This window comes from Amblyraja radiata, chromosome 8, assembly GCF_010909765.2.
Source record: "Amblyraja radiata isolate CabotCenter1 chromosome 8, sAmbRad1.1.pri, whole genome shotgun sequence".
Classification (NCBI taxonomy): Eukaryota; Metazoa; Chordata; class Chondrichthyes; order Rajiformes; family Rajidae; genus Amblyraja; species Amblyraja radiata.
Genome location: NC_045963.1, coordinates 44,569,398 through 44,589,923, shown reverse-complemented (window position 1 = coordinate 44,589,923; position 20,526 = coordinate 44,569,398). Strand labels below are relative to the sequence as shown.

General features: G+C 41.5%; 1 protein-coding gene across 8 annotated transcripts in view; it reads right to left on the bottom strand.

Annotated features, from left to right (window-relative positions):
- Positions 1-20,526, bottom strand: part of qki (QKI, KH domain containing RNA binding) — a 411,041-nt gene that overhangs the window by 285,208 nt on the left and 105,307 nt on the right. For all 8 annotated transcript variants that reach the window (XR_004412882.1, XM_033025730.1, XM_033025731.1 and 5 more), the window contains one exon: positions 17,207-17,349. Coding sequence is in view for 7 of the 8 variants with exons in the window: in XM_033025730.1 (XP_032881621.1) it covers positions 17,207-17,349 (143 nt within the window). In the remaining variant the exon portion in view is untranslated. The remainder of the gene's footprint in view (positions 1-17,206; positions 17,350-20,526) is intronic.

Below are 20,526 nucleotides of genomic sequence, written 5' to 3'. Positions count from 1 at the left end.
TTTTTAACATGAAAGTGAATTAGGTGTCAAATTAAACTTTTTTTTATGCTTTATGTGATGGGATAAATTGCAGAATTGATTTTTAAAATCTCAAAATTTTGCAACATTGCTACTAAATTACAAAAAATAAACACATGGGATACAAAGGGACAAATACTAATCCACCAAAGTACCAACTAGACCAATTTCCAATTGAATTATCTGGCTGATCCCCCTTGTCTCTTTCAAATAGAAGGTCAGTCCATCTCTATGTTGTGTTGCCGATGAAAATAGTTTCAGAATCATAGACATTTATAATAGTAATAAGCATATGTATTCATTCAGCTAAACCATGTAACATAGCAGGAAAGATATTTAAAATGAAAGTAGTCTGGACAACACAGTGGTAATGTGGTAATTGTGTGCGTTAGTTAACTATCAGTGGTAGGAAAGTAATTGGAAGAAAGTTTAAGGGAGAAGATTATTCCTCCACTTGGAAAGGCAAGGACAGACACAAAATGCTGTAATAACGCAGCGGGTCGGGCAGCATCTCGAGAGAAAATGGATAGGTGACGATTCGTGGACGGGAAGACCATTCGTGTAAAGGAAGGTCCCAACCCGAAACATCACCTATTCATGTTCTCCAGAGATGCTGCCTGGCCTGCTGAACTACTCCAGCATTGTGTGTCTATCTTTGGTATAAACCAGCATCTGCAGTTCCTTTTTATTCCAATTGATCAGGAATAGTCAGCCTGCATTAGTTTGTGGGAGGTCTTGTCTGAGCTTTTATTTGAAGACGAATACAGTTTACATGGACTTTAGTAAGACTTTTGATAAGGTCTTATATGGAAGGTTGGTCTAACCGGTTAGAGCCTATGGGATCCAGGGCAAATTGCATCCAAAATTGTCTTGGGATTATTGTTTACCTAATCTATATTAGTACACCTGGAGGATTTGATAATTTCTATTATATCCTTCCTATTTGCAGATTAGAAAATATTCCAAAAGGAATATTACGTTTAACTTTAGTCACATGGATTCTGCCCTTGAGCCTGCCCATTCTTGTCTTCCTTTTTTTTCAAACATCATGTATCCAGGGGTACAGAGTGTCCAATCCTCCCATATTTTTAGAGGGATGTGGGCCAAACACAGGCAGGTGGGACTGGTGTTGATGGGACATGTTGGCCAATGTGAGCAAATTGGGCTGAAGAGCCTGTTTCCACGCTATATAACTCTATGACTATTTCATTCTCTTCCTTCTCTTTATACCTTCCCAAAGACAACATTTTTGTTCACTGATTACCATCACCATTCTCTCACAGCCAGCACAGCCACCACACTCAAGTAATTGAATCAGTCCAAAGACAAGCCTTCACTTTGGTACTCTGTTCTTCGCCACTTTCTCTGTAACTTAAATCCCATCTCATTTCTAACTTTTCCCAGTTCCGATGAAAGGTTATCATCCGGAATGTTGGTAATATCCGTCCACTAATGCTATTTTAAAAATGTTCACAAACTGGTACGTTTATTTATGATTTTAAGGTCACAGAGCTTCCATCAAAACTAAGAAAAGTTTTGAATGAAGCAAGCTCTAAGATGCAGTGGGAGGGGAAAGAAGAGAACACAAAGGAAGAATGTGAGAGGGGTAGGAGGAAAGATCGGGTCAAAAGGCTGAAAGAGGATAGCAATTGCAAACGGTTCATGAATAAAATGTAAATAGATGGTAGCCACTAAAATTTGTTGTCACAGATGGTAATAAATCTCACCATAATGTGTGCTTAACAAGCAACAGCAAATGAAAAATGCATAAATGTAAGACCGATAGTATCTTAACAACAGTATAAAACTGCTATCCATGTTTAGCAGAGGAGGAATTTCTTGATCACTAATGTGAAAACATGCTCATCATGAACTCCAAGTAAACTTCTGTGAATTTAGTTCATCAGGCACATTTATGCTAAATTATTAACTTCTTTCATATTCTGCACAGCACCAAAGGAAACAGTATTATTTTGAAAACTTGTCTACTTATGGTAATTTTGTAATGTAAAGAACAAAGCAACGATGGAACTCACTTCTACATTGAGTGCACTGCATGCAATAGATTAATTTGTGGCAATTTAATTTTACTTCAGCACTTGAACATAGAACCCTTAACTACAAATAGCTCTCATATTAATAGTGGGTAAAAACGGCTGTTCAGTGCAAAAAGTCTTGAAAGGAAATCACACACAGCTACTATTGTAACAGCCACTCATAAAACTAAATCACAAACAATGCATCATACATTAATTGGTTTTAATGATTTTACTCCTATTTCAATAATTTATGCTTTTTGAAAGTATTGTAATTGTACTCTATATTTGAGTAAACAATAGGAAGGTGAGTCTAATGTCCCAAACAAAAATACTGACATTAGCTCTCCCAGGCAGCAAAGACCTCATGCTGCTTTCTTGTCGGAACAAACAAGGTCACTCCTATCTCCTATACAGATTACATGGCAACTGGGAAAAAAACAAATGAATCACAGCAGCTGCTTTGTCTAGAGCAACCAGTTTCCCAGTTAAAAATGGTTTGCATTTCATTAAAAATTCATACTGTTGATTTATTGTTCCAGTTCTCCAGCTTCATTCAATTAATACCATGTCACAACACTTCCACAAAAACATTTCAAGCCACTTGTTTTAAGCACACCTATAAAAGGCCACAGAAAATGCAAAATAAAAGGAAATCACAATATTAATTAACCCTGGTGGTATTTCAGTCTTCCATTGCATGCAATTATAGAGCAGACGATAGAAAGCTATTATCACTGGTGCGTGAATTGGAAGTTAGATATTTATAATTATAAGATTGCCTATTTTTTCATTTATCTATCTATAGTACAGTGGAACTAATTTAGTACATAAACAATACAATATTTATTCACGAGACTGAATGCACAAGATTGTGTGTTATTCATAGCTATTCATAATATTTTGTTGACATGTCACAAAATACCATTCCTTTTTTGTTCTTTCAAAGCATCATGTTTCATTTAATTACCTCAAAATTTGACAACTTAGCAAGCTATTGCAAAGGAAATTGACAGCATTCCAAAAGAGTAATGCCCCTGTCCCAGTTAGGCGATTTTTTAGGCAACTACAGGCGACTAGGCTGTCACAACATGGTTGCCGGGGTGTCGTCTGTATGGTCGTGAGTAGTCTCCTCATTCGTTCAAAGAATCGTAGCGTTTTTCTGGTCGCCGCTATATTTTGAAATGTTCAAAACTTTTTGGCGACAGTTGGCTTGATGCCATTGAGCCTAGCCTGACGTAGGTGCTGTCGTAGGTTGTCGCCAGGATGACGTAGCTTGTCACCAGGAATGCGTAGGTTGTCGGCGGTGCTGACTTCGGTGAATTCCATTGGCGACTACCTATGTCAACCAGCAACAGGTACCGGCGACTGAATTGTCTTACCTTGTCGTAGCTTGAGAACGTAAGTTGTCATAAGTGTGATCGTAGGTGGACGTCCTTATGGGTCGCCGGTTGTCGGTAGCTTGCCATAGCTTGATGTTAACTAGGTTGTAGGTTGTTGTAAACATTGTCGTAGGGGGGTCCAGTCGTCGTTTTTTCAGCGACCTGCTACGACTATGACAGTCGCCAGCAGTCGCCGAAAAAAATCGTATAAGTGGGACAGGCCCATTAAAGTCAGAGAAGAGCTGGAGGTTAATTGTTGGAGCATCTACATGGAACAATACAGCACAGGAACAGGTAATTTGGCCCACAATATATGTGCCAAACATTGTACCAAACTGAACAAATTTCTTCCATCTGCATTCTCTGAATATTCATGTGCCTAATTAAAAGCCTCTTAAATACCAGTATGATATCTGCTTCCAGCACATATGGCAGCACATTCCAGATACCCACCACCCTTAGCACAAAATATATTGCCTCATGCATCTCCTTTAAACCTCTTAACCTTAAGGCTATGCCCTCTAGTCTTTGACATTTCCACCCTGGGGAAGAACGGGTCAGATTGTCTCTCCTCGGATTCCACTCATCAGAAAAAACAATCCAAGTTTATCCAGCTTTTCCCGCTAATCCAAGCAGCATTCTGGTAAATCTCTTCTGGAATTTCTTCAAAGCCTCTACACCCTTCCTGTAATGGGGCGGCCAGAACTGAGCGGAATATTCCAAATGGGGCCCATCTTAAGTTATTATAAAGCTACAACATGACTTCAAGACTCATACGCTATGCCCTGACCGATGAAGAATAGAATATCATATGCCTTTGCTACTACTCTATCCACTTGTGTTGCTATTTTTGAGGAGCCATGGACTTGGACCCTAATATGTATATATAAAACATCCCTCATCCCTCAATTAACATCCAGAATTTAGGGAATATTTAATCAATTGTCATCATAGGACAATCTCTCTGTCCAGGAATTAGTTCAGTGAACCTCCTGTGCCCTGATCTTGAGGCAAGTATATCTTTGGATGAAGAGACCAAAACTGTAATATTTTTATTTTTATTGCGGGGGAAAAAATAACAGTACATCTGACGTAGTGGATTACATTTCCCTCCATTGTGTTTTTTATATATAATAACAAAATAACCCTTACCCACCCTCCCTAAACACCCCTTGCCAGCTAATGTGTTCACAATACAAACATATCACAAATACAAATGCACATTTTAACAATAATAAAGTAACAAAACAGAATAAAGGCGGATCCTCACCTACTGTCAAGTGCCCTCAGTCAATAGGTAGTTCCTTTAGACCCTCAAAGTATAATAAAAAAGGTTCCCATTTCAAATAAAACTTTTTCACAGACCCCCCTCAATGTGAATTCTAGCCTTAAAAAAAACATTACGTCTTCCAGCCAAGCAGCAGCAGATGGAGGAGTGGTAGATTTCTAGACCAGCAAGATTCTCCTACGGGCCAAAAATGATGTAAATGTAATGATATCAGACTGGATTGTATTTAAACCCAAGGTTTTATCTGCTACACCAAATACAGCTACAAGCGGGCAAGTGGAGGGGGAAAGAGAGGAGGGGGAGAGAGATGGGGAGAGAGAGGAGGGGGAGAGAGAGTAGGTGGAGAGAGAGGAGGTGGAGAGAGAGAGAAGGGGAGAGAGAAAGGGGAGGGAGAGAGAGAAGGGGGGAGAGAGAGAAGGGGGGAGAGAGAGAAGGGGGGAGTGGGGGAAAGGCACGGAGTGGAAGGGAGGGAGGGAGGGAGGGGGAGAGATCTCCCACCCCTGTCCCATTGTGATTAGACATCTGTGAGATGGCACTGTGACTCATGCAGCAGTTTGATTTTAGTGGGACCACATGAAGGTTCCAATCTCCCACCCCTGTCCCATTGTGATGTCATATCATATGTAAATGAGATCCTTTGTGATTGGACATCTGTGAGGTGTGTGACCCATGCAGCAATCTGATTTAATTTTTTTTTTGATGTTTTGTGAACAATTTAAATCAAAATCTGGGGAAATAATTGACCAAATCAAGAGAGGAGTGGATTTCTGAAATCATAAGTTAGATCCCTACCGAAATATGTAAGAATCTCTGCGCTTGTGCATCTGGTTTTCGAGGAAATACGTTTCAAAGGCAAAATGACACACACACACACACACTATTAAAAGTATATAGATAGATAAGATAGGCTAAAGGTAACCCCGGACAAGCAAAGCATTACGAGAAAGAAGGAAGTAAACATTGTATCCCAGAGATCAATTATAGACATTTACATTTTCGCTGGTTGAAAGTCCTCGACTCATTACTCAAATTCTGTAGCATGGCAGTTCAGCTCAGTCGAGTTCCACAAATCTTACAAAGATTAACAGTTTACCGCCGTCACCTCCCCAGCGTGAGTAGTAAAACTTTTTGGCAGCCTCTGGTGTATCGAAGTAGTGCTTTTTACCTTCATGAGTGACCTGGAGCCGGGCAGGATACAGGAGGCCAAACCGAACCCCTTTCTCGTAGAGCAGGGATTTTATTTCCCTAAAAGTTGCACTTTTCTCCCCAGCGCGCTAAAATCCTCATGAGACCAAAACTGTGCATGATATGTCAGATTTGGTCAAAACCTACTGTCTTCACTCTTTTACTCCTATCCTCCTGCAATAATACTTCCTATAATCATTGCACAAAGACCCAAGATGGCACAGCATGTTCATGATACACAAATTATATTTTTTTATAATGGAGGACTGAATTGGCCTCAAAACGAGGTGGTAAAATCCACGTGAACACTTTCTCTATATTGGGAGTTTTAAACACCTCATTTCTAAATACCTTTAAAGGGTCCTGAGAAATCTTTCATTGGGAAAAAATATTTTCAAAATCATCGATAAAGCCATGCAACTTATTAGAATGCAAACATGAAACTTATGGAATTTGTGATAGTGCATCTGTAGGAATTGTGCATTAGGGGACCCAGGCGGACTTACCCATTATTTTTTATCATATTCGATAACTTTGTTTTCTCCGCATTATACTCTAAACTAGATCAGGTGCGGACCCGTTGAGCCCATCCCCCAATGCAATATTCCACCACTGACCCATAGCCCCCAACTGCACAGGCGCGGGTGACGGGTTCCCGTTGTAACACCAGAGATCCCCGTTGTAACACCAGAGATCCCCGTTCCCCTACCCTCAGTCACTCCCTCCCTCCATAACCCCTCTACCCTCCCTACCCCCCTCCTCTCCCTCTATCCCCCTGCTCATCCACTCCTCACCTACCCCCTATCCCACCCCCAACTCTCCCTCCTCACCTCCCCCACTGCTCTCCTCTCCCTCACGTTCTACCTCCCCATTCCTCTCCCTCTATCCCCTGCTCCCTCACTCCTCAGTCCCCCTATCCCACCCCCCCCCCACAATGAAAATCGCGATGTTTTGTTTAAAATGAAACCTCTCCCATATCCCCCCCCCCACAATGAAACCCCCCACGAGGGGGGGGGGCGACATCGGCGCTGACCTCCCCCCCACAAGGAAAGTTCTGGAAATGAAGCCTCTCCCCTATACCACCCCCACCCCAATGAAACCCCCCACCCCCACAAGGAAAGTTCTATAAATGAAACCTCCCATATTCCACCGCCCCACCCTACAATGAAAACCCCCATTGTCTCCTCCATCCTATCTCCCGCAGAAGGAAAATTCTGGAATTTGTTTTTATAAAGGAAAGCTCTCCCCAAGAATCTGATTAAAACGGACCTCACTACAAGGGCCACAGTCTTAGAATAAAGGGGAAGCCATTTAAGACTGAGGTGAGAAAAAACATTTTCACCTAGAGGGTTGTGAATTTGTGGAATTCCCTGCCACAGAGGACAGTGGAGGCCAAGTCACTGGATGGATTTAAGAGAGAGTTAGATAGAGCTCTAGGGGCTAGTGGAATCAAGGGATATGGGGAGAAGGCAGGCACGGGTTATTGATTGGGGACGATCAGCCATGATCACAATGAATGGCGGTGCTGGCTCGAAGGACCGAATGGCCTCCTCCTGCACCTATTTTCTATGTTTCTAAGGCCAGTTCAATCCAGAATGATTAAAATTTCACAGCCTACATTTATACAGTCTTTCTGAATTCCATAAAATTGATCAACAGCCTGTTAAGATGACAACCTCAAACGTATATGTTTTAGTTGGAAAAACTATTTGGGTCCCTGATGAGAAGATGTTTTGTCTCAGTCATTGTTCATAAATTCACAAATTATAGTAGAATTAGGCCATTCGGCCCATGAAGTCTACTCTGCCATTCAATCATAGCTGATCTCTGTCTCCTAATCCCTTTTTCCTGCCTTCTCCCCATAACCCTTGATACCCTTTCTAATCACGAATTTGTCTATCTCTGCCTTAAAAATATCCACTGACAGCCTCCACAGCCCTCCGTGGCAATGAGTTCCACAGATTCCACATTGTATCGAAAGGAGAATCAAAAAAACGTTAGGAGTTCCTTGTTTCTACAACCTTTCCACATTCTTCAGTGATGCTGTCTGGCCACTGAGTTACTCCAGCATTTTGTATCTTTACTTGATAAACCAGCATCTGAAGTTCCTTGTGTCTACAAACTGTTGGAGCAACTCAACGGATCATAAAATGTCAACAATCCCTCTGCCTTCACAGATGAGGAAATGGATAGGACAGGTTTAGAAGGATATTGGCCAAACAGGCAGGTAGGACTTGTGTAGATGGAGCATGTTGGTAAATGTGGGCAAGTTGGGCCGAAGTGCCTGTTTCTGCTCTGTATGACTCTATGCTGCATGACCCACTGAGTTTCTTCAGCAGTTTATTTTTTGCTCCAGATTACAGCATCTGCAGGCTCTAGTGTTACCCTGAAGGGAGTAGTTTGCAGAGATGGAACAAAAAAATAATTTTGTGTGTAGGAAGGAAATGCAGTTGCTGGTTTACACCGAAGATAAACACAAAATACAGGAGTAACTCAGCGGGACTGGCAGCATCTAAACAAATTAATTTCTGCAACTGTAATATACTTCCACATCAGCCACATTTCCCTTCTGCTCCCCTTTCAGCAATTCAAAGTGATAGTTCCCTCCACAACTCTCTTGTGTCGCTTCCCTCCCATGGCACGTAAAAATGTTTTTCCTTGAAATGCATTTTTGTTTGGAGGATTAAAAAAAATAATATTTCACCTTCAGAACACATTTTCTGTGTCACTAGTTTAATTGCAAGGTAATTAACTTCACATAGGAATTTAAAATTAAGAAAAACACATGCTGTCAAGAGTTACCATTACAAATAACAATTTACATATATTTGATGCTAATATTGAGAAGCACATGCACACAAAATCCATCATCCTTCCCCAAGGCTTTTCCTCCTTCCGGGAAACGCATACAATCTGAGCTATGCACAAGAGCTTGCAACAGATAAAGCATTAACTTAATGCACTTAATCCTCACTTGATCAATACAGTACAAGCACGAGTTTGCAAGATGTCATAAGTGATGGTGAGGTATAACTGGCAAAAGGCACTGAATTCAATACAAAATCACCACTATCGTAGTGGACAATATCATGCAAGTAGTTCATAACCCTATTTTGCTGGGTTTTAATTAGTGAATATCTCGTTAAAAATAATAACGAACTGTGCATCTTGCACATGTTGTTGTAATTGTTTTTTTATGGACCGTCCACATGAGTCTTCTGAAGACCTTTGTGGACTGTCTGCTGAAGACCTATGTGGACAAGTGTGCCAATCATTTGTGTTCATCAGCTCTCAAGAGCTTTGTTTAAAGAACGGAATCCCACAATACTCAAGATGAGGAATAGGCAGCTACATTCAGGATAGTTCTTTGTCTTTCTGAATACTAAAGCCTCCAAGCTTTCAATCAAGTGAATTAGAAAAGATGGCCGATTATTCTAGACTTTACACATGGGACTCCCGAATTTGCTGCGTTATATAGGGAAATTATAACATTTTTACTCACTGTGAAAGCTCCCTTTCCAGCTCCATTTTGTAACTGGCTCATTTCTCATTTCCGCTTAGTTCTTTATTTTAATGTTCCAATATTTTTCCTCCTCTGACATTTTCTTTCTTTGTTTCTTGTGTATAGGCATTTTAATTTTATTCATAAAAATGTATTAAAACATACAAAAAATTTTTAATGATCTCCAAGCAATATACATGGCAAAATGCATAAGAGGAACCTCAAAATGGCTAATACTTGCAAAACTGTTAGACCTTATATACTTCAAAGCCTTCCTACAAATTCAAATATAGGATATAGCCTTTTACAAGTTAATTGTCTGTTAGGATTATTGGCATTTCCTCATCCTTTCTACCCCCAGTTTCCTATAGTTTCAGCTGGTCTGCATAAGGTGTCAATATGTTTTTCAAAAGGAATACTTTTTGTGGAGAGGTTTATACTTTATCAAGTCTGAAACTGACAGAGAAACATTTTGAAAATAGGGGCCTCTCAATGGACAAAAACTAATACCAGTCCTCAAGGTATGTTTCATCATACTTCAACCATGTAACAAGATAAGACATTAGTATCAGACTCCAATAATGTGATGGCCTATGGCCTATATGTGATAGAATGTAAAGTTCAACAAACATTTCACACTTCCATAAGTAGTTTGACACCAGACCATAGAGTTACGCATTCATCATATGGTCTGAGTCATCCACCATTCACCACAATGCCCCAAACCTCAATCTTTCCACACTACAGGAAGTTTCCATTGAATATAAATGTTTTAAAAGTTTTGTTTTCAGAAAAACATTTACCTTCAACATTAAGCTCTATTTAAGGTACTTCATCATCAACAAAAGGGCAGAATTCTGAAAGCATTTTGGGGTATTAATTGTAATATAAAGTATAAAACATATTTTACTTGTGGATTCATACACACTCTGCTGCTTAATTAAAATATTAGCAACAATACAGTTGAAAGTACAAAGACAATCACAATCTTATGGAGCAGCTATTTAAGAGCATAGTTATTTATATCACACAGGCATCGTAGAGTACAGCCGCGACCGATAATATCACCACAAATAAAACAGAAATAAATGCAGTCTACATTTCCCATAATTCTGGCAAAATCATACAAACTACTGAGTACAATTCCAATCATTTGCCCATATCCATTTAATTTTGTTTTGCGCCATTGCCAACAATGTAGCAATGTTACAAAATTTTGAGATTTAAAAAATCAAGTCTGTAATTTATCCCATCAGATAAAGCATAAAAATAAGTTTAATTTGACACCTAATTCACTTTCATATCTTCAGTATTAAAACAGTTATAATAATAATATAATAATAATAATAACTTTATTTATAAAGCACTTTAAACAACTACAGTTGCCACAAAGTGCTGTACATGAGAAATCATGAACAAAAAGCTATTACAAACAATTAAAAACCATTAAAAACCGTAAAACGAAGGACTATAAAAAACACACTAAAAATTAAAAGACATTAAAAGCACTAAAAACAGGAGCAATGCCTCAGCCAGTGTCGAAAGCCAAAGAATAAAAATATGTTTTTAGGGAGGATTTGAAGATGGACAGTGAGGGGGCCTGTCTGATGTGCAACGGCAAGGTGTTCCAGAGTGCCAGAGCAGCAACAGAAAAGGCTCTATCCCCTCTGAGCTTCCGCTTAGACCTTGGTACCTCAAGGAGCAGCTGATCAGCTGACCTGAGGCACCGGGCAGGAGCATATAGGTGGAGCAGCTCAGAGAGGTAAGGCGGGGCGAGCCCATTCAATGATTTAAAAACAAATAAAATAATTTTGAAATGAACTCGAAAGTGCACTGGGAGCCAGTGTAGGGAGGCCAAAATTGGCGTAATGTGCTCCCTCTTTCGAGTTCCAGTCAAAAGGCGAGCGGCAGCATTTTGAACAAGCTGGAGACGAGCCAATGAAGCTCGTGCGACTCCAGAGTAGAGTGCGTTTCAGTAATCCAGCCTAGATGTAATAAAGGCATGGATTACTGTTTCAAAATGCTCCCGCTCGAGAATGGGCTTCACCTTTGCCAGCTTCCTTAGGTGAAAGAAGCTGGACTTAACCACCGCGCCTATTTGTTTGTCTAGTTTAAAATCACCGTCCATCCTAAAACCCAGGTTCAAGACGGTTGGCTTTACAGACAATGCCAGTGGACCCAAGTCAACAAAGGGAGGTTCACGGCAGCCATTGGGGCCAAACAAAATCACCTCTGTCTTCTCTTCATTAAGTCCCAGAAAGTTTAAGGCCATCCAGGACTTAATGTCCTCAAGACAAGACAGAAGTGATTTTAGAGAATAGTCTTCCTCTTTCCTGAGTAGCATATATAACTGGCTATCATCCGCATAAAAGTGAAAGGAGATGCCATGCCTTCTTAAAATTGAGCCCAGAGGAAGTAGGTATAAGGAGAAGAGCAGGGGCCCTAAAATTGAGCCCTGTGGAACCCCATATACCAAGGGAGTGGAGGAGGATTCAAAGTCAGCAAGGCTTACCCGCATGGTTCTGTCTGCCAGATAGGACCTGAACCATCCCAGGGCACTGCCACAAATGCCCACTTGGCCATTTTCATACTCGGAAATTAGCATCTTGTTCCCTATTGCATTTTCATTGACTTAACTCAAAAGCTGTGATCGAGGACAGTCAAAAGCCCATAACTTTATTAAAAATTAAGAGAACTGAAATAAATTTTCAGTTATTATAGATTGAAGCATTCTGAAACAAATATGAAACAATCTAACTTAGATGACTTGAAATTAAAGCATATAATTAGTTAGTTACCTAATTGTAGCTAATTACAAAATTCAATTAATAAATCTAAACATCTATCCATTTCTTAAGAATAGATTAACATTTTTAAATAGCCTAAGTGTCCAAATAACATTCACACAAGAATTCACAATATAACATAATTTTTAAATCTCATTGTCATGGGTTTATAGACCAAATGGAAGGAATTGAATGTTTAATACCTGTAAATTAATGGCCATTTAAATCATCTTGCGAGTGGGTTTTTCTGGAACGCGATCAATTGGAATGTTGCGGTTGCGGTGGATTTAAACCCGTATCGGCAGCAAAAACACCGCCGGTTCGTTCGGGGGAAGAAATCACCGTTTCGCAACTTAAAATGTGAATTAAAGGCATCTTAAGAAACACTTTTATACATAAATATACACTACTTTCTTTTACCCGTCCCCTACATATAATCCGGCCCCGTTGTCGGCTTCAGAAGCTGATTTTAAAATCACTCCAGCGATTAACTTGTCGGGCAAATTTAAAAAAAAAAACACACAGAACGGCCGTCGGAACAATTCTTCAGCAAAAACTTGCACTCCAACAAAATATAATCCAGGAACAGGTCGGAGAAAACCGCGTTTTAACCCCGCCCCCCCCCCTCAAACGCGCCAAAATCGCGCACACGGCCAGTGGCAGAATTGCAGCGCTGCTGAAGGTAAGTATTGTAACATACCTAAACAATGTAGCACATTATCAAACACAGTAGAACTCATTTAAATACAGCACCCTTGGCCTTTTACCCAACGAGCAAACTTTCCACAATGTTGGATGTATGCAGCAATATCCCCAAAACAACTTTAATTTTTTTTAATGGTACAACAGTGGATTTTCTGTGACAATATGTGCTGGCACAGTCTACTGGTCCTTGAAAAATTTAACGTCAATATTTTGTTTACCAGCATATGAATGAATGAATGAATGAATGAATGAATGAATGAATGAATGAATGAATGAATGATTGAATGAATGAATAAGTTTATTGCCCAAGTATTCACATACAAGGAATTTGCCTTGGTGCTCTGCCCACAAGTGACAACATGACATACAGTGACAGTTAGGAATGACACATAAAACATTAAACATTATTAATAATTAAATATTATCGATTAAACATGTGAATTAAATAAAATACCAGAGCAAAAGAAGACTAGTTTTTTGGTTATTGAGTAGAGCTACTACTCGTGGAAAAAAACAGTTTTTATGTCTGGCTGTGGCAGCTTTGAAGGTTCGTTGCAGCCTCCGGATGTCAGCTGCTGCAGGAAGTACATCCTCTGTTATGCCTCTTTGACTGTGGAGTCAGGGGGTATGGGGAGAAGGCAGGAACAGGGTATTGATTTGGGATGATCAGCCATGTTCACATTGAATGGCGGTGCTGGCTCGAAGGGCCAAAAGGCCTACTCCTGCACCTATTGTCTATTGAGTCGATGGTGGCCGCCCCATTTAAGGTCCTTGGAGATGATGGTTCCCAGGAACTTAAAATACTCCACAGACTGTGGTGTTGTTGATGGTGAGTGGGGTGAGGGGAGGGGGAGCTCTCCTAAAGTCTACAATCAATTCCACTGTCCTAAGAGTATTGAGCTCTAGGTTGTTGCGATGGCACCAGGACGCCAGCTGTGTCACTTCCTGTCTGTAGGCAGATTCCTCCCCATTCTGGATCAGTCCAATCAGGGTTGTGTCATCCGCAAACTTGAGAAGCTTGACAGAGGAGTCAGTGGAGGTGCAATCATTGGTGTAGAGAGGGTAGAGGGGATGGGAGAGTACGCAGCCTTGCGGTGCTCCTATGCTGAGGGTTTGCGGGTCCGAGATGTGCTTTCCCAGCCTCACATGCTGCTTCCTGTCTGTCAGGAAGCTGGTGATCCACCGACAGAGGGGTTCAGGCACAGTCAACTCGGAACGTTTGGAGTATAGTAGCTCTGGCACAATGGTGTTGAATGCAGAGCTAAAATCAACAAACAAAACCCTTGCATATGTCCCCCTGCAGTCTAGGTGCTGAATGAAGTGCAGGCCCAGGTTGACTGCGTCATCCACAGATCTATTGGCCTGATATGCAAACTACAGAGGGTCCAACAGGGGTTTTGTGATATTTTTCAGCTTGGCCAGCACAACCTTTCAAGGGTCTTCATGACTACAGGGGTCAGTGTGACAGGCCTGTAGTCATTAAGACCAGTAATCCTTGCCTTTTTGGGTACAGGGACAATAGTGAAGACTTTGAAGCAGGCAGGGACAGTACAGGTTTGCAGGGACTGGTTGAAAATGTGTAGACCGGTGCCAGTTATTCGGCAGAGAGCTTGAGAGTAAAGGGGGAAATATTGCCAGTCCTGGAGATTTGGTGATTGGGGAGGAGTGGGTGTAGAAGGATCCAGTCTTTGCAGACTGGGGTCAGGCTGTGTGGGTTTGAAGTGTTGGTAGACGTGGGAAAGGGTCCAGTCTTTTCAGACTGGAGTCTTCCTTTAAGTAGGTGTGAAGTGGTGATTGGGAAGGAGTGGGTGTAAAAGGGTCCAGTCTTTGCAGTCTGGCTGTGTTGGTTGGGGAGGGGCGAGGGGGTACCAGGGTTACGTTTCTGCTTGTCAAATCTGCAAATTCAGGTCGTTGGTCAGCTGATGATTGTCCAAAGAGCGGGGTGCTTTGCTCTTGTAGCTGGTGATTTCATGCAAGCCCTTCCAAACTGAAGAAGAGTCACTAACTGAGAACTTGCTCCTCAACTTCTCAGTACCTTTCCTTGGCAGCTCTGATTCCTCTTCTCAGCGTGTATTTTGCCTGCCTGTAGAGGTCTGCATTCCCGCTCCTGCAGGCTTCCTCTTTAGACTGTCGGAGCTGTCTCTATCCCCTACTCCCAATTCCTCCCTCCAAGCTACATCTACGCCCAGGGTGAGATGTTCCATTCCAGGGCATCGGAGATGTCCTAATTCTTTAGGAAAATGGGAGTTCCCCACTTCCATTATAGATGAACCTCTCACTAGGGTCTCCTCGATATCCTGCAGCTCCGCTCTTGCTCCCCCTCCCAAATTCGTAACAAGGACAGAGTCCCCCTTCCCCATCAGCCGTCGCATACAGCATATAATCCTCCAACATTTTCGCCACCTCCAACGGGATCCCACTACTGGCCACATCTTCCCATCTCCACCTCTTTCTGCTTTCCGCAGAGACCGTTCCCTCCGAAACTCCCTTGTCAACTCGTCCCTTCCTACCCAAACCACCCCTTCCCCAGGTACTTTCCCCTGCAACCGCAGGAGATGCACCACCTGTCCCTTTACATCCCCCCTCGATTCCATTCAAGGTCCCAAACAGTCTTTCCAGGTGAGGCAGAGGTTCACTTGCACCTCCTCCAACCTCATCTACTGTATCAGCTGTTCCAGGTGTCAACTTCTCTACATCGGCGAGACCAAGCGCAGGCTCGGCGATGTAGAGGATTTCTGTCCTGGGCCTCCTCCATTGTCAGAGTGAAGCCCAGCACAAATTGGAGGAACAACACCTCATATTACGCTTGGGTAGTTTACACCCCAGCGGTATGAACATTGACTTCTCTAACATCAGATGGCCCTTGCTTTCTCTCTCCATCCCCTTCCCAGTTCTCCCACTAGTCTTACTGTCTCAGACTACATTCTATCTTTGTCCCGCCCCCTCCCCTGACATCAGTTTGAAGAAGGGTCTCGACTCGAAACGTCGCCCATTCCTTCTCTCCAGAGATGCTGCCTCACCCGCTGAGTTACTCCAGCAATTTGTGTCTACACACGTTCATTAAAGGTGCATACCGGCAGCTTTTGTCCACACAAAAAGTGTTACACAGTAGAACGGTACATTCTTTAGTGAAACTAATAGGTTGAAAGAAAGCACAGCCAATGATATCCCTGAAACTTTCAAGGAGGCATGAGAATTAGAACCAGCTGAGTTTCAAGGGAGTGTAGGAACATGGCCCCAGTAGAGATGGCGACGGAACCAGTCCCCCAGTGAGTGGAAAGGAGCACGGAAACTGTGTCCCAGTAAATTTAAAGATGGTGGGGGAAGTCAGGGCCAAAGTAATGGAAGGGACGATGGGGACAATTGCCCCAATGAGTGGAAGCAAAAGCAGAAACCGGTACCTCATTGAATGGTAAGGTGAGCAGAAACCAGGAACTCTGCAAGTGGAAATTAGCACAGAAAGTGGTTCCTGGTGAATTTATAGATGGTGGAGAATCAAGAGTGCCATGATTGAAAGATGCATGGGAACCAATACCCAATAAGTGGAAAAAGAAGGACCAGTACCGCACTGAGTGGAAGCAAGAACAGGAATCGGGGCTCCAGTGAGTAGTAGAGCAAGAACTCGGGCCCATGAGTGGGAAGGGAATGCAGGAACCATGGTCCCAGCAAATAGTAGGGTAGCAGATATTGGAGATTTACTGTACATTAGTTGCAGTTATTGCTGTATGTAACCTTTGTCAGTACAAGATGTTTCATGGTAGTATGAGGGAGTATGAACGTAGCTCAAAGTTCTATCAGCCTTTTCTGCTCAACTGCTCTGGGTGTCTGTGACTGAGCCTTACTGCAACACAATACTCTAGTTCACTTCAAAGTCATGTAAAAAATGTAAACACCAGATTAGATCAAATCAGGTTGCAGAGAGATTGAGAAAACTAGGAATAAAAGATAAAGGGGAGAGATTGAATGGATGGAGGGAAAGGATAAGTGGGAGATTGCAGTTTGGGAATAAGTGGAAGAGAGGCATTTTCTAATTGATAATTTGATTTATGTTCGGACAGTACTTGGCGGGTTGCGGCCAAGGGAAAGGACAAAGTTGATGCCGTGGTGGGGATGGGCCAAGGGGTGAAAGTAAGTAGCAGCACAGTTCAGTACCATCCAGAAAAGACCATGTTGAAGCACTGCAAATATGGAGGTTTTGTGAATGATCACAAACACAATAGAACTCATGGTCTTCCAAATCACTATAGCTTCATTAATAACCAAATAGTGTCATTATTGTTTTTTTAGATGAACATTATACTTACATCTGGATATTCTTTAACAGGCACATAAAGTTTCTCTTGTAATTGTACAATAGGCCCCACACCATCTGGTAATTCTGTACTTCTTTTCTCTGTGCTGCCATTTAATGTGTCGTTGTACATATCTTTCCGCACTCTGCTGATCTCTGCAGAACAAAAGGGATGTTAAGGCAGGCCCATGCAGTGTTTATCTCAAAGACAGTTGAAAATGCTTAACTTATCACAATAAAAAAGAAACAATGTATTTTTCTGGAAGGTGACAATAAGCGGAGGTATTGTTTTCTGTTGCGGCAGGTTGCAGGAACCCATTCTTACACAAAAACTAGATCCCTCCGCACAGAAAACTCATCGGGTAATTCTTAATTAATTCTCAGAGCTAGAAAATTCTCTGGCTTATCGTAGGAGTGGTTGAGAAATAAAAGGACAGAAACCTTAGTAGCAGTTGAGAGAGGATGTTGCAAAAAGTAGTTTCCTAATTTAGTTCACCTGTGGATGAAACATCTACATTTTCGCACATCTTGCTCTTTTGCACTGTTCATATCTTGTCCCAATTAACATTAAATACGCATTGTCATATTGCACCTTGTTATCCTCTAACATACTTTTCACAGATTTGCATGCTCACAAATTGATCATGTATTACTGGGAGTGTTGGTAAATATTGCACATTCCTCCAGAATCTTCTCCTGTAATAACCAGTAAGATGGTGAGAGAGTGCATTCACAGCCAGTGTCTGGTGTGGGAACAACAATGCTCCGAAATGTGGGACGGTTTTGCAGCTGGAGGGAGGATGAGGCATGCGACCAGAAACATGGTTCAGAGTGTGGGCCGGGAGTTGGAAAGTGGGTAGGTTTCTGGACCTTGCATGCTTCGGCTTATTTCATCTTGCTGAAATTTTAAAACTTGGTGTGGGATACTTTGTAACTTTGTAAGCGCCCTTTACGTGGCAACTATTGGTATACCTTGAGTATGCAAGCTATACCAAACATTTCACAGTGACTTGACACATGTGACAATAAAGTATTCAATCAATTCAATTTAGTAAGCGCAGGAAATCTACAGATTTGGCCTTTTGAATCTATCAGTAAATCCTTGATGTCCATCTTTCAGTGTATGCATGGAACTCCAGGATTCACTACAGAGTAAAGAGTTAAATAACATTAATTCTGAATGCAATATCAACCTACAACCTGCGAGATCCAGCCATTTGCATGGTGAAGTTCTGATCATTTATTACCAGAACACAATTAAACAACAGCTCATAAATTCTATTAAAGATATCTGAAAAATTAGGAAAATATTTGGGATCTCTCTCAAAAAATTCCAACTCATTTTCAATACAGATGAGGCTTTTCCAGTGTGTGGCAGGTTAATACGTGTTCGCATTCAAAGAACAAGACAACAATTCGATAAGAAAATGTTTTGATATGATATCCTACAAATCTTCATAGCACTATCTAGGCTTTTTATATAGTTTTCAGAATCAGAGTTTCCTGATGCATGAACTCTGAGCGTTTGTGTCTACTGACTATAAAAGCATTTAATTGCAAGATAGTTACTTTACAATGTCAGGTTGAGATACCATACATACAAAAAAAAGTGATAAATCATAATCACTCAGCCTTTGAACTGCAGCTTTAGTTCTTTTCAAAAAACACTGATCTAAATGCAAAAAAATAGACTGCTGGAGGAACACAGCACACCAGACAACATCTGTGGAGGAAAATGGACACACAGCGTTTCAGGTCGGGACCATTCTTCAGTCTGCAAAAGCCCCCCACACAAAACATCACCGAGTTCCTCCAGCAGTTTGATTTTTCCTCATGATTTTACCCAATCGTGTGTCTTTATAATGATCCAAATGTTAAACTGAAATGCATTGAAAGGAATGTGAAAATTGGTTTCATCACTAAATTCTTACTTAAAATAGATAATTGGCAATTGCAATTAAAGCTGAAAAATCCATCCACACATTTACAAATTAGTAATGCCGCAGATCCCGAGATCCCAACTCGCCGGAAACCATCGTTCAGCCAATTTAATTCTTTTTGTGGGAAATCAAGAAATGGCTGAGAGCACTGTATATATAAATGGTTCTGGGACCAGGCAATATCCCAGCTGCAATACTGAAAACGTTTCAGAATCAACCATGTCAAGCTATACCAGCACATAACAACATTAGCATTCAATTAACATTGAGGAAATTTACCCAGTGTTGCCCTATCCACAAGAAGCCTGATTTGTCCACTTTGACAAGTTCCAGCAGAAGCAAGCTGCTTTCAATTTTCAGCAAAGTAATGGAGGGTGTCATTTAAAGTGTTATGAGGCATTACATAGTCACCAATAAGTTGGTGATATACGCAGAATCTAAACTTCACCAGGACAAGTAAATTCCTGAACTTGTGAGGTAAGGAACTGCAGATGCTGGTTTACACCAAAGTTAGATAGAAAATGCCGGAGTAACTCAGCGGGTCAGGCAGCATCTTTGGAGAAAAGGAATAGATGACGTTTCGGGTCGAGATCCTTCTTCGATGTGAATAAGGGTCTCGACCCGAAATGGCACCGATTCCTTTTCTTCAGAGATGGTGTCTGACCCGCTGAGTTACACGAGCATTTGGTGTCTAACTTCTGAGCTATTTTTTCGTCAGTCCCAACATAGACCAAAAGCGAATCCCAAAGGTGAGGTGAAAAAAATTACCCTTCATATTAATTCAGTATTTGACGCCCAGGAATTTGAATCTGCTAACTCTCTCCACCTCTGAATGACCAATGTAAACTGGTGCATGGCTTTCCAATTTCCCCTTACTGAAGCTTCTGAGCTATACCCTCCCAATTCAAAAACATATCGCCATCCCATCACTGATACTGGTTCTAAATTCTTAAACTCCCTCCACAACAGCAATCTGGGATAATAATCAGTCTGAAGAAGAGTCCTGACCAGAAACATCACCTTCCATTTCCTTCTCAGGTGCTGCCGGATCCACTAAGTTACTCCAGCACTTTGCACTCTGAGCAATATGGGAGTACCTTCATCAGAAGTGCTGCACTGGTTCAAAGTGAATGTTCATTACCATTACAGCAAGAACAACTAGGGAGTAATAACCGCTGGGCCTCATCAGCAATGCCCAAATTCTAAACAATGAACAAAAGTGTTCTACAGTTTCCCATCCCCACATCAGTTTGATAGCGGTGCAATAGGGGTGACTAGTGGGGTACCGCAAGGCTTGGTGCTGGGACCGCAGCTAGTTACAATATACATTAATGATTTAGATGAAGGGATTAAAAGTAACATGAACAAATTTGCAGATGACACAAAGCTGGGT